Raw genomic sequence first — 12,030 nt, forward strand, 5'->3', positions numbered from 1 at the left:
TTCTAATAGGGATTGGGTTCAATCTAAAGGAGTGTTTCCATCTTAACAATATTAAGTCCTCCAATCCACGAACATGGGATGTTTTTCCATTTATTTTGATTGTCTTTCTTTCAACAATACTTTGTAGTTTTCAATGTGTTGCACATCTTTTGTTAAATTTATTCCTATGTTTTATTCTTTTTGATGTTAAAAATGGAATTGTTTTCCTGATTTCATGTTCAGATTGTTCATCGAAACTGTATAGAAACACAACTGATTTTTTTAAAAATTAAATTCTAGTTAGTTGACATACTGTTCAATATTGGCTTCAGGAGTAGAATTCAGTGATTCTCATTTACATATAACACCCAGTGCTAATCATAACAAATGCCCTCCTTAATACCCACCATTCATCTATCTCAACCCCCCATTCCTCCATGCCACCCTGTTTCTTCTCTATAATTAAGAATCTCTCATGATTTGTTTCCCTCTCTTTTTTTCCCCCCAGCCCTAAATGTTCATCTATTTCGTTTCTTAAATTCCACAAGACTGGAATCATATGGTATTTGTCTTTCTCTGATTGATTTATTTCACAAAGCATAATACACTCCAGTTCCATCCACATTATTCCCCATAGCAAGATTTCATTCTTTTTGATGAATATCTTCTTTATCCATTCATCAGTTGATGGGCATCTGGACTCTTTCCATGGTTTGGCTATTGCTGATAATGCTGCTATAAACATTGAGGTGCATGTATTCCTCTGAATGTGCAATTTTTTTTATCCTTTGGGTAAATAGTAGTTCAACTGCTGGATCGTAGGGTATTTCTATTTTTAGCTTTTTGAGGAATGACCACACTGTCCTCCAGAGTGGATGCACCAGTTTGCATTCCCACCAACAGCACAAGAGGGTTCCTCTTTCTCTGCATTACAACTGATTTCTGTGTCCTTCAAACCTGCTGAACTCATTCATTTATTAGCTATAGTAGTTTTCTGGGGGCCTTGCAGGTTTTCTATATAAAATGCCATTTGTGAATAGGAACAGTTTTACTTCTTCTTTTCCACAATACACATGTCTCTTGTTTCTTTTTCTTGCCTAATTGCCCTGGCTAGAACCTCAAATACACTGTTGAACAGAAGTGCTCAGAGTGGGCTTATCTTTTTCCCCAACTTAGGCGGAAGCATTGTCTGTCACTATTAAAGAGGATGTTTTTGTAGATGCTCTTTATCAGGCTGAGAAAGTTTTCTTCCACTCTGAGTTCGTTGAGTATTCTCATGAAATATGTTGGATTTTGTCAAATGCTTTTTTTCTACAGCTATTAAGATGATCACATGGGTTTTCTGTTGTTGTTTTACTGATATAGTATATTACACTGATTTTTCGATGTTAAACCATACAATTCTTATTATATATTGTTGGCCTTGGTTTGCTACTATTTTGTTAAGGAATTTTATGTTCCTATTTATAAGAGCTATGATCTGTAGTTTTTCTAGTGGTATCTTTGTCTAGTTTTGACATTTGGGTCATAATTGGCCTTACCGAATGAATTAGGAAATATTCCCTCTTCTAATTTTTGAATGAGTTTGTAAAAAATTGATTTTAACTCTTCTTCTTTAAGTGTTTGATAGAGTTTAGTAGTGAAGCCTGGGCCTGGTTCCCTCCCCTCTACCCCCCACACCTTGGTACTTTTGTGATTATTAAATTCAATCTCTGTAGTAGTTATTGTTCTATTTGGACTGTCTATTTCCTCTAATTATCAGTTATCTGGTAGTTTGTGCTTTTCAGGAATTGTCCATTTCATGTAGGTTATCTAATTAACTGATATAAAACTGTTCGTGGTATTCCTGTATTAATCTGTTTCATTTCTGTAAGTCAGAAGTAATGTCCCCTATTAGACTTTTTATTGAAGTAACTTTAGTCTTTTCTCCTTTTTAATTGGTCTAGTTAAACACTTCTCCAATTTGTTGTTCTTTTCAAAGAACCAGTTTTTGGTTTTACTGACTCTTTATTGATTTTTTATTCTTTATTTAGTTTTATTAATTTCCTCTCTAATCTTTATCATTTCCTTTGTGTTTCATTTGCTCTTTTTCTTACCATGTTTAATGTAGGTCAGATTATTGATTTGAGATCTTTTTTCTTTCTTGACATATACATTTATAGCTATAAACTCTGTTCTAAGCACTGTCTTAGTTGTATCCCATAAATTTTGGCATGTTGTATTTTCATTTTTATTCATCTCAAAAGTAATTTCTGATTTCCTTATTAATTTCTTCTTTTTATTAGTTTTTCTTCTTTGACTTATTGGTTATTGAGTATATGTGCTGCCAAAGTGACTTATTAGCTATTTGGAGTGTATTGCTCAATTGTCACATATTTGACAGTTTCCCAAACATTTTCCTGTTGTTGATTTTTAATTTTATTCCACTGTGATCAGAAAATACCATGTGAATTACTTCAATCCTTTCAAATATATTGGTTTGTTTTATGGCCTAGTGGACAGTATATTCTAGAGACTATTCCAATGTGCACTTGAGAAGAACGCATATTCTACTATTGATGGAGGTTTTATATATAGGCAAAGCTTGGAGATACTGCAGGTTTGGTTCCAGACCATCGCAATAAAGCAAATGTCGCAATAAAATGAATCAGATGAATGTTCTGGTGTCCCACTGCATATAAAAGTTATGTTTACAATATACCATAGTCTACTAAGCGTTCAACAGCATTAGGCCTACAAAAAAATGTACATACTTTAATGAAAAGAGACTTTATTGCTAAAAAGGCTAACCATGGGACACCTGGGTGGTTCAGTTGGTTAAACACCCAACTCTTCATTTCGGCTCAGGTCATGATTTCAGGACCAAGCCCTATATCGGGTTCCACACTCAGTATAGAATCTGCTTGAGATTCTCTCTCTCCCTCTGGCCCTCCCCTTACTCTCCCTCTGTCTCTCTAAATAATAAAAATAAAATCTTTAAAAAATGTTCACCATTACCTGAATTGTAATCTCTCATCACAGATCACCAAAGTATGACACAGAGACACCAAGTGAGTAAATGTTGGAATGCCCATAGACTTGCCTGACACAGCACTGGCACAGAACTTCAATTTGTAAAACAGCACTGTATCTAATAAAATGAAGTATACATGTATGTTTGTCAGGTCTAGTTAATACAGAGTGTTCAAATCTTCTCTCTACTTGCTGATTTTTTGCCTAGTTGTTCCATCAAACCTATTCTTTTTTCCACAGTACTTCTCACCTAACACATTATATGCTTTGCGCACTGTGTAGGTTGGCTCCCCCGCCATAATGTAACCACCATGGCAGCAGGGTTCTTTGTTCTCATACACAAATATATTCTACACGCTGGAATGGTGTTTAGCAGATGACTAGTTCTGAATAGTATTTGCTGCATGAACAAACAAAGTTCTTAAACCACTGGTTGGCACAAAGTAAGAGCTCAAGAAATTACCTCTGTCGCTATTATTAGCAGTAACAGTGAGTTGTGCAAGTGTTTTCTGATGACCACACCAAGCCACTCTTCTAAATAACCAAAAGCAAATACTTCTGGATTAGCTGATGGTGGTTTGAAACAGAGATACAAAATGGATTGTTGACTTTTTTGGGGGTGAGGGGGAGTGAGCAACAAGGGAAAGAAAATAAACAAATACAAAAATATACAGTATGTGTACATGCTACATTAATATTACTAGTATTACTCGTATTACTAGTATTCTCTATAATCCATTTGCAATCACTACCTCCTATGCATTTTATACAACCCAGGAAATCCAGGGCAGGTGCACCTGAATGATACACAGGCAATCACAGGAAAGAAAAGTGGGAGAATGCAGAAAAACAATTCTGAGACCTCTTAGGACCATAAGGATGGATGAAATGGGTTAGAAAGAAGCAAAGGATACGTATTTTCAGACCCAACCACACTCAGCGAAATCTGAAAAGTACAATTTAAGGACAAAGCTAAAGATAGAGGTTGTCAATTTTAACATGAGAAAAGAACATCCAGAGTGATTTAGTACATAGAGAATCTTCTGTAGACTTTTATTTTTAACTTCCTTGCTCCTAGTCATCCCCTAAACTATAGCTATAAAACAAAACTTCAGATAAAAAAGAAAGTGACAAACCTGAAGGAGTAATAGACAAGATATAATTACAGTCACTGAGAAGCAGCAATTTCAGAGTCAAGAAATGAATGATCTGACTTCTGCTCACCACTGTGGTACATATGTGTGATATTTTGTCTAAAGGAAAATAAAGTCAAAATTTATAACAGCACATGCAAGGAAATTCACCACCATTTTTTCCTTAATTATTTAACACAGAAACGTACATGGAGGGAAAAGAAAGTATGAAGTGAAAAGCAGAAAAGAGTTTTAGAAGGAATGGTTCAGGAAGCAAAAAATTGCAATGGAGGGTGCCTGGCTGGCTCAGTAGGGCACGCCACTCCTGATCCTGGGACTGTGAGTTCCAGCCCCATGTCGTGGGTAGAGATTATCTTTAAAAAAATGTAATAGTCTTTCACTAAACTACTAGGCCACGTTCTGATCCTATCTCTTTCCCTCATCTCCCTACCAAATTTCTTGAAAGAGTGTTTGAATCAGCTTCTACTTCTTTATGACAAAAATCACTTGTTGCTGGCATGGAAACTAGCTTAGGAGTGGCTTTATTTTGGGGCTGGATGGCCTGTATTGTGATGCTATCCATCTTCTTTGCACCTAACTTCACAGCGGGGGAGGAAATTGAAAATCCCAATCTGAGCAGATAAGAGGACTGCCACAAAGACATTAACAGTAACCTTTCTAAAACATTGATATTATTCACAGTTTGCTAAAAAAAATGGACATTTTAGGGTAAGGAGCTGTAGTGACACAGGAGCCACTTCAGTATTTGCCTGGTGTGGTAATTTTTCAAGGTCTGCAGTTAAGGTGAATTAAGTGATCCTCGTTCTTTAGAACGAGGGAATAAGGTTATGTGTGACTCGAATGGTGGTGGCTTAAACCCAGGTTCCATGGTTTCATCTTTCTAAGCTATAAAAAGAGCAAAAGTTTCATTCTAAAACTAGGCTGTCATTTTTGTAATAGACACATAAATAATAAATAATCAATGAATCAATACATTCCTTTGTCATAATTTATGGCAAAGTGCTCCAAGCTGCTGGGCATGTGGATCTGCTGAGTTAAATAAGTCTGAGTAAACTCAGTCACAATCAAGTTGGGATTCAGTGAGGGGCAGGAACTACCTCACTGGGCTGGACAAGAATGTCTTGTTCAGGAGCTCAGGATTATATTTGGTGGTCTGCCTTTTACATCCACAAATGTGCTGTCACCATGTTCTTGAAAATGTTTGGTGGTGACGAAGATGCTCAAACAGTTTAAAAGGGCAAAACAGAGTTCTTCCTAAAATGGAAGCTATACCTTCCTGATACAAAGAGCCGGTTGGACTGACATCAGCTCTCAGTCCTCAGTTTGGCTCAACCCCAAACAGGGGATTCTGTCCTCAACCTTTAATTTTGTAAACCTGCTTATTACCACTGTGATTTTTTTTTTAAAATCTCAAATCCATAATCATTGGAAATTCCAGTCTTAAAATATAAGCATGGACTGGAAGAAAAATGAGGATCAACAGCATGTTTGATAATAGACTAAGGAACAATGTGAGAAGACTGAAGAGATACAGAAGGAGAAGTGAAGTCAAGGGTCAAGCTGGGACAAAATTTAAACACTCTAAATTAAACTCAATTAACTTTTTCTCCATGACCCTACTTTGTCTGCAAATTACTATTCTACAGAGCACTCTGACTTCTGATACTTTTGTAACAAGTGCTTCATACATTAATATACTTAAAATAATGTGTCAAAACCTATCTCTTAAGTTACAATGAAATTTAGACTTAGATTTTAAAGCCTTCATTTGAACATACACAAATAACTATGAGAGATAAACCGGAAAACATGGCAGGCTTGGGTTGCCTCAGCTGAACGGCACCAGAAGTTAGATGGATTACAATTTAGTAGGTCATTTGTTCTTTTTTTTTTAAAGATTTTATTTATTTATTTGTCAGAGCGAGAGCGAGTGAGAGCGAGCACAGGCAGACAGAGTGGAAGGCAGAGTCACAGGGAGAAGCAGGCCTCCTGCAGAACAAGGAGCCCGATGTGGGACTCGATCCCAGGACGCTGGGATCATGACCTGAGCCGAAGGCAGCCGCTTAACCAACTGAGCCACCCAGGCGTCCCAGGTCATTTGTTCTTAAAGGCAAAGGGAAATTCTCTTCCTAGGTCGTCGAATCTGCCTCCTATACTGTAGCCTGAGCCCAGTCAGAGGAAGGTGGCATTTAGTGATTTTCATCCATTTTTATTGTAGAGCTTCTGACAAGACCCTTTACACAGACATAAGGGGCAGGGCAAAGATGGTGGAGGAACAATGGACAGGAGGAGACTCCCTGGAAACAGATAAAAACAAAGAGGCCACTGGGAAAGCAGAAGTGTAAACCTCAGCAGATACTATGTTGTTGAGATCTAGAACTATATAAATGCATACATAACCATTTCCTCTCAACACCATTTCAGAAAAACTCTATACATTTTATATAACCTGGAGCAGCTAAAAGGAAGTTTGTAGTACAAGGCAGGGGGGAAAAAAAAAACAAATAATTGTTGAGTGACAAACACAAGAGAAACTATACACAAAATACCAAATTGTTGGAGAAGAAATGAAATTTCCTATGGACACATGCTTTTTTGTTAATAAACTAATGATCTCATATACACAGCTTTTGCTTTGAACAATTCATTTTGCAAAGGTGCAAAGAGTCTAGAATCTAAGGAAACAATTTTCCCTATCCTCTAAAGATCAGACAATTACAGCACAGCTGGTATGATAATTTCATTAATAACCTGTAGGATAGTATACTGGTGCTGCTACTGCCAAATTACAATTAGTTACAAATACTATTTCTTTAGTTTGCTAAACAGAGAATATATTAGTTTCTGCTTTATTATAACTGCATTTTTCTCCATGAGTCAGAATGCAGAGCAAAATCTGGTCTTAAAACACTCTTACCTACGTGATTACTGATAAACAGGAAGGACCCAGTGCCTTGGTGGTTTGAGAGGTGTTAGCAGAAGAGTTAAGATGATACTCTATGAGGTATAATCCAAAGCTCCAAAAAGCTATTTCACATCGAAAGAAATACTGTTAATCTCAGCTGGGAGAGGAAAAACATATAACAGATAACTAAGACCCAAGAGAAGGTCTCATGAAAATAGATCCTAACTCAGGGTTTTATAGCTTTACAAAAATAAATCTATTGTTACATTCCCTGATAGATAATTTGACCAACTTCAGGGCTCAAAAATTAATGTCTCAAACTACCAGGAGTGGAGGAAGAAAATATATCCTGTACATCGATCAATTAAGTTCCATTTTATTGGCTTGTCAGGTATTTATCAGCAACTTTAAATCCAAGAATTACAGGAGCTCAAGGCACCTGGCATCTTTGGGTTCGTGGACTCCTTTGCCTATTCCTAGATGTCTCCAGGGCACAAAGACTGTTACTCCATTTGCTAATCCATTACAGTGCTCAGCTTCCTACCTGTCAACAAGGCTCCTTTATTTCTTTCCTACTTATCTTGGAAGATCTCGATACAACCATATGTTATTTTCCCAGATGAGCAAACTTGGTGATGCAACATTTCTTTTTTAGTTCTTTATTCACTAGACTTTTTAATTGACCACAGAGCAAAAACCAAGCTAATTCTGAAATCAATTTTACGTTCCTCTCTGCCTTAATCACAAAGGGGGAATCTTCTTTAGCCATACAGATCTACCTTGAGATACAGATCTCAAAGCGACCCTCCTCAGTTGTCAACTGCAGTGTGCAAAGGGGAAGTTTTAGGTCTTGAGGGAGAAAGGTTTAAGTTTCTTCAAAGAAACCGTAATTTTTCCTAGACCTTATATGGTCCCTCTAAATCCATAAAATTGTGTCTGCTTATTAATATTCATCTCTGATCATTATCCACGAATGTTAGAATTTAGTAAGATTTATACAAAGATATGTATCATATTATATCTATCGATCCATCCATCTATCTAAAATATACCAAAAGAGGGTCTGATTTGACATGAAACAGACAACTGGCAGCCACTTTTGTAGGGTAAGTAAAAAAGTCTTCCATCAAATCCTGCACGCCAACAGAAACTCGGCCACATTGAGTTCATCATCTGTCCTTATAGGACAGATCACTGTCCTTATAGGAGATGAAGAGAATGAAGTCTTTCACACCTGTATGGAAAACTAGAGGTACATTTTCCCACCAATCTTGAGACCTAAGTAAAATGAGAAGACAAGTTTCTCAATGAGAGCAGTGCCACCATTTTGGGCAGGACAGCCCTTCATCATGCTTTAAAGTCCTGAGCAGGCTACCATGCTGAGAAGCCCAGTTCCAATCCCCCATATAATGGTGGTCTCACACTCTCCAAAACCCCCCTCTGAGCTTGCCCTTGGTATTGCTTGATACCCACCCAAGTCATGCTGATCATTTTGAAAGCTTCCCTATCTCCACAGGGAAGAATCTGGTATTTTTCAAAATGAATATGCTTAAATAATATTTTTCTAAACTTAACAAAACCACTTTTAATGTACTGCTGGAGGAGGCTTATTTGCTTTTGGCTTCATTTTCATTTGGTTCAGACTGTTGGTAAAGAATGGAGTGTTCTGATTAGGCACATGAAACCGTTTCACAGTCCCAGAATCGAACCTGTTACAGATACAGCCAATAGAGGAACTAGGCTCAGCCGGCAGTTTCTGCTCAAGAAAAGCTCCACATCTCCAAGTTAGAATTCTGGAGAGCAGGAAGTCGAAGACCATATGTAACACTTTCAAAACAGCTACACCTTTCAGGGCAAATGTGAAGGCCGAGATGGCAGAGAACAGAGGCTGAGAAGATTAGGAGGGAAAGAAGGGAGCGAGAAGTGAGGCAGGAACCATACTAAGAATCCCGGAAAGCAAGCTTCAATTCCAACTGGTTACTACATCACTGCCTCAATCTAGATCCAATTACGTATCTAGAGGGAGCTGCAGAAGCACAGAAGAGCAGAGAGATGCCAGCCTCTTAGCAGGAGGCATAGCATACATCTAACCTTTGCTGGTTTTAGTCGGTTCTGAGGACATGTTTCCAGTCTTCTTCTTTTTCCTTGGGACAGGTACGCATTTCCGGTCAAATGTAACAGGATTATATTGAGGGAGGCTGTTGAATTTTTTTTCAAATTCTTCATCCAGCTTTGCTGAGCTAGTAAGAGAAGGGGGATTGCATCGATCAGCACATGACGTAAGAATTTAAACAGAAAATGATGTAAGATAGATTTTAAGATATTCCATTTTAAAACAGGGTCCCTGAGAATTAGGGCACTGTTGATAAATTCTGTGCAAAGACAAAAACATCTGTTCAGAAATGCCGGAGAAGAGTTATCAGCACAGCTTTCTCAGTCAATTCCCATGAAAGGTTATCTTATTGCCTTAGAAAAGCAGAAATGTAATTTAAAATATAAGAATATTTTTGAAATTCTCTCCATTGGCACGGACATTTTTCATTAAGTTCAGTACAATACATATTCCATCCAGACAAGTTTCTCATTCTAAAGGTTCGTATATATGGATCTACATTGGCAAGCTTATTGGTAATAGGGTATAGATCGCTACTTCTCTTTTTAAGAAAATATTATTGACTAGTACTTGATTAAAACATATCCAACACACAAAGAAAACAAACAAAAATTCTGAATATCAGAAACATTCCTGAGAGTGGACCAGAATGATGATGAAGCACTCAACAAGGAAAGCCAGTTTTCAATGAACACATTGGCAGAGAGGCAGCTGCACTTAAATGCAAACCAGGATGACTTCAGAAATGGTACCAGCAAAGTTGGGAAATCCTTGGGCTGCTTCTGACTCTCTAAGGCCCGCACCCAACCATGGCAGCATGCCTGCTGGATCCTTGCTGAGACTTATTAACTAAGATGAAACCTAAACAGATGGGAGACGCTACAGCAGAACGGCTGTGCGTCCTGGATGCAAAATGGAAGGCATTCTGGGAAGAGAGCAGCCTTGAGTTAACTTATAAGAAGCTAACGGCTCATGTGTTAGGCTGCTACACAGGGGTTGTATTTGAGTTGTGAGGCCTAAAACTGTTCTGTCTGGAGGACTATACAAGAGTTGGGCTGCAGAGACAAGATAGTCCAAAGACCATCAGAACGGTCAATGGACAAGGCCATTACTCAGTTCTATCAAAGCAGGGAAGATGGTAGGTGGGAGTGACACTCGGTCCTCAAACAAAATTCTTTTCGTCCAGTTCAAAGACATTTATGCTAATGGAGAATCAGACAGTAATGGAAAATTGGACAGTAACCAGATACTATCAGAAAGGGATCTATAATTTTGTGAATTTCTCAGATAATCTGAAAAACCAGAAGAATATTAGAAAAATGCAAGCTAGGACTCATAAGATCCCTTGGGGCTTTCTTTCCTTTTCTTTTTTCACCTAGAATACTCACCTATGTTTTACTTGGGGAGGTCTAGAAGTTAGAACTGCCAATACTCAGTGAATTTTTCTTGGCTACAAACAGCACCTTTTCTGTGATAAAAGGGGTTAACACTCTCATTTAGGAATCTCAGAGAAGACTGATAAGAACTAGATTTTTCACTGTTCATCCACTATGTTGGTGTGTTCTAAACAAAGCAGACGCAGTCTAATTCTGACAGGCCTTATATATAAAGGGGAGGAAACAGCAAAGACCAGAGATTTACTGTTGATGAAAGCCTGCAGAAAAACCAGTCTCAGTTACATACATGCGCCTTCCTTAGAAATTAATAAAATAAAAACAACCCCCCAAACCAATCTCTTTTCAAAGACAGATTTTCAAAAGTTTCAATTTCTTGTTCCCAAAGAAGACTGGCAGAAACACCTCTCTCAAAGAGTCAGCTATGTCTAATAGAGGCATCAGAAACCCTTCTGCTGGAGAGTCTTAAAGCTTGCTTTATTCCCCCAAGATTTCATAATATCTGCAGTGAGACCTGCTCCTCTCTGCGACTAGACCCACAGGGCACTGGTAGTTCTGGAAGGTAAAGAGCACCAGTCCTGAACTCAGTGGTCCCATTTTTAGGAAATTCTGCATTTGAAAATACCATTTGACAATAATAAATATAAGAATTTTCAAGTAACTGTTTAAACACAGTGTAGGCAAAACTAACGAACTATTTTGGACATTTAAAATATTAGAAAGGAAATACATAATTATAAAAATATCACCTTAAAATAAATAATCCTGAGAATTTCACAACATGAGAAATAATTTCCACTCTCCTACTTTGTTAAGAGCCTTAGCATTAACCAGATTCTAAAGCACTGTAACTTCCGAGGGGGGAAAAATTATTCCACTAACAGAAACGCAAATATTTATGAATAAACCAAATACAATACTCCCAATGCATGGAATTTGCATAACTTTAAACACACTTATGAAAAAATATGGAAAATATAAAGATGTACTTATTTCTATTCAATGTATTCTTTTTCAAATGGGGCTAATGAGAAGTCTCGAAGGATTTTTAAAATAGTACTACTGAATATGCAGATGCTTTCCACACCAATATAAAACACTGAATCTCCTAACAAAATGTTTTATATTAAGAATCTGTGGAATAACAATAAAACTGAAATAATTCTTAATGATTTTATCTTGATGTATGTTATTTGCTTGAGTCTGCATTTCAACACATAATTAGTTACTGAATAGTCTCTGTAGCAGAATAGTCAACTTCACATTTTTATCTTATATCAATAAAACATGGTTTAAACAAAAAAGGTTAGATAGAGGTAGAAACATAATTTTATTTACCTTATATTTTTGAGCTGTCATTTTATAAACACGGGTACATAACCTTTAGAAATATTAAATAAAATAAGTCCAGTAAGCAAAATGGATAAAATGTAAACATGCTTATAGAATATCCACTGTAAACCTCAGATGGAA

At 37.1% G+C, this 12,030-nt stretch overlaps 1 protein-coding gene across 11 annotated transcripts in view; it reads right to left on the reverse strand.

Moving 5' to 3' along the window:
- The window catches only part of BBX (BBX high mobility group box domain containing), a 275,777-nt gene that overhangs the window by 23,456 nt on the left and 240,291 nt on the right, over window positions 1-12,030 (reverse strand). For all 11 annotated transcript variants that reach the window (XM_059392031.1, XM_059392032.1, XM_059392033.1 and 8 more), the window contains one exon: window positions 9,142-9,290. In XM_059392031.1, coding sequence (XP_059248014.1) covers window positions 9,142-9,290 — 149 coding nt within the window. The remainder of the gene's footprint in view (window positions 1-9,141; window positions 9,291-12,030) is intronic.

This window comes from Mustela nigripes, chromosome 2 (assembly GCF_022355385.1).
Source record: "Mustela nigripes isolate SB6536 chromosome 2, MUSNIG.SB6536, whole genome shotgun sequence".
NCBI lineage: Eukaryota > Metazoa > Chordata > Mammalia > Carnivora > Mustelidae > Mustela > Mustela nigripes.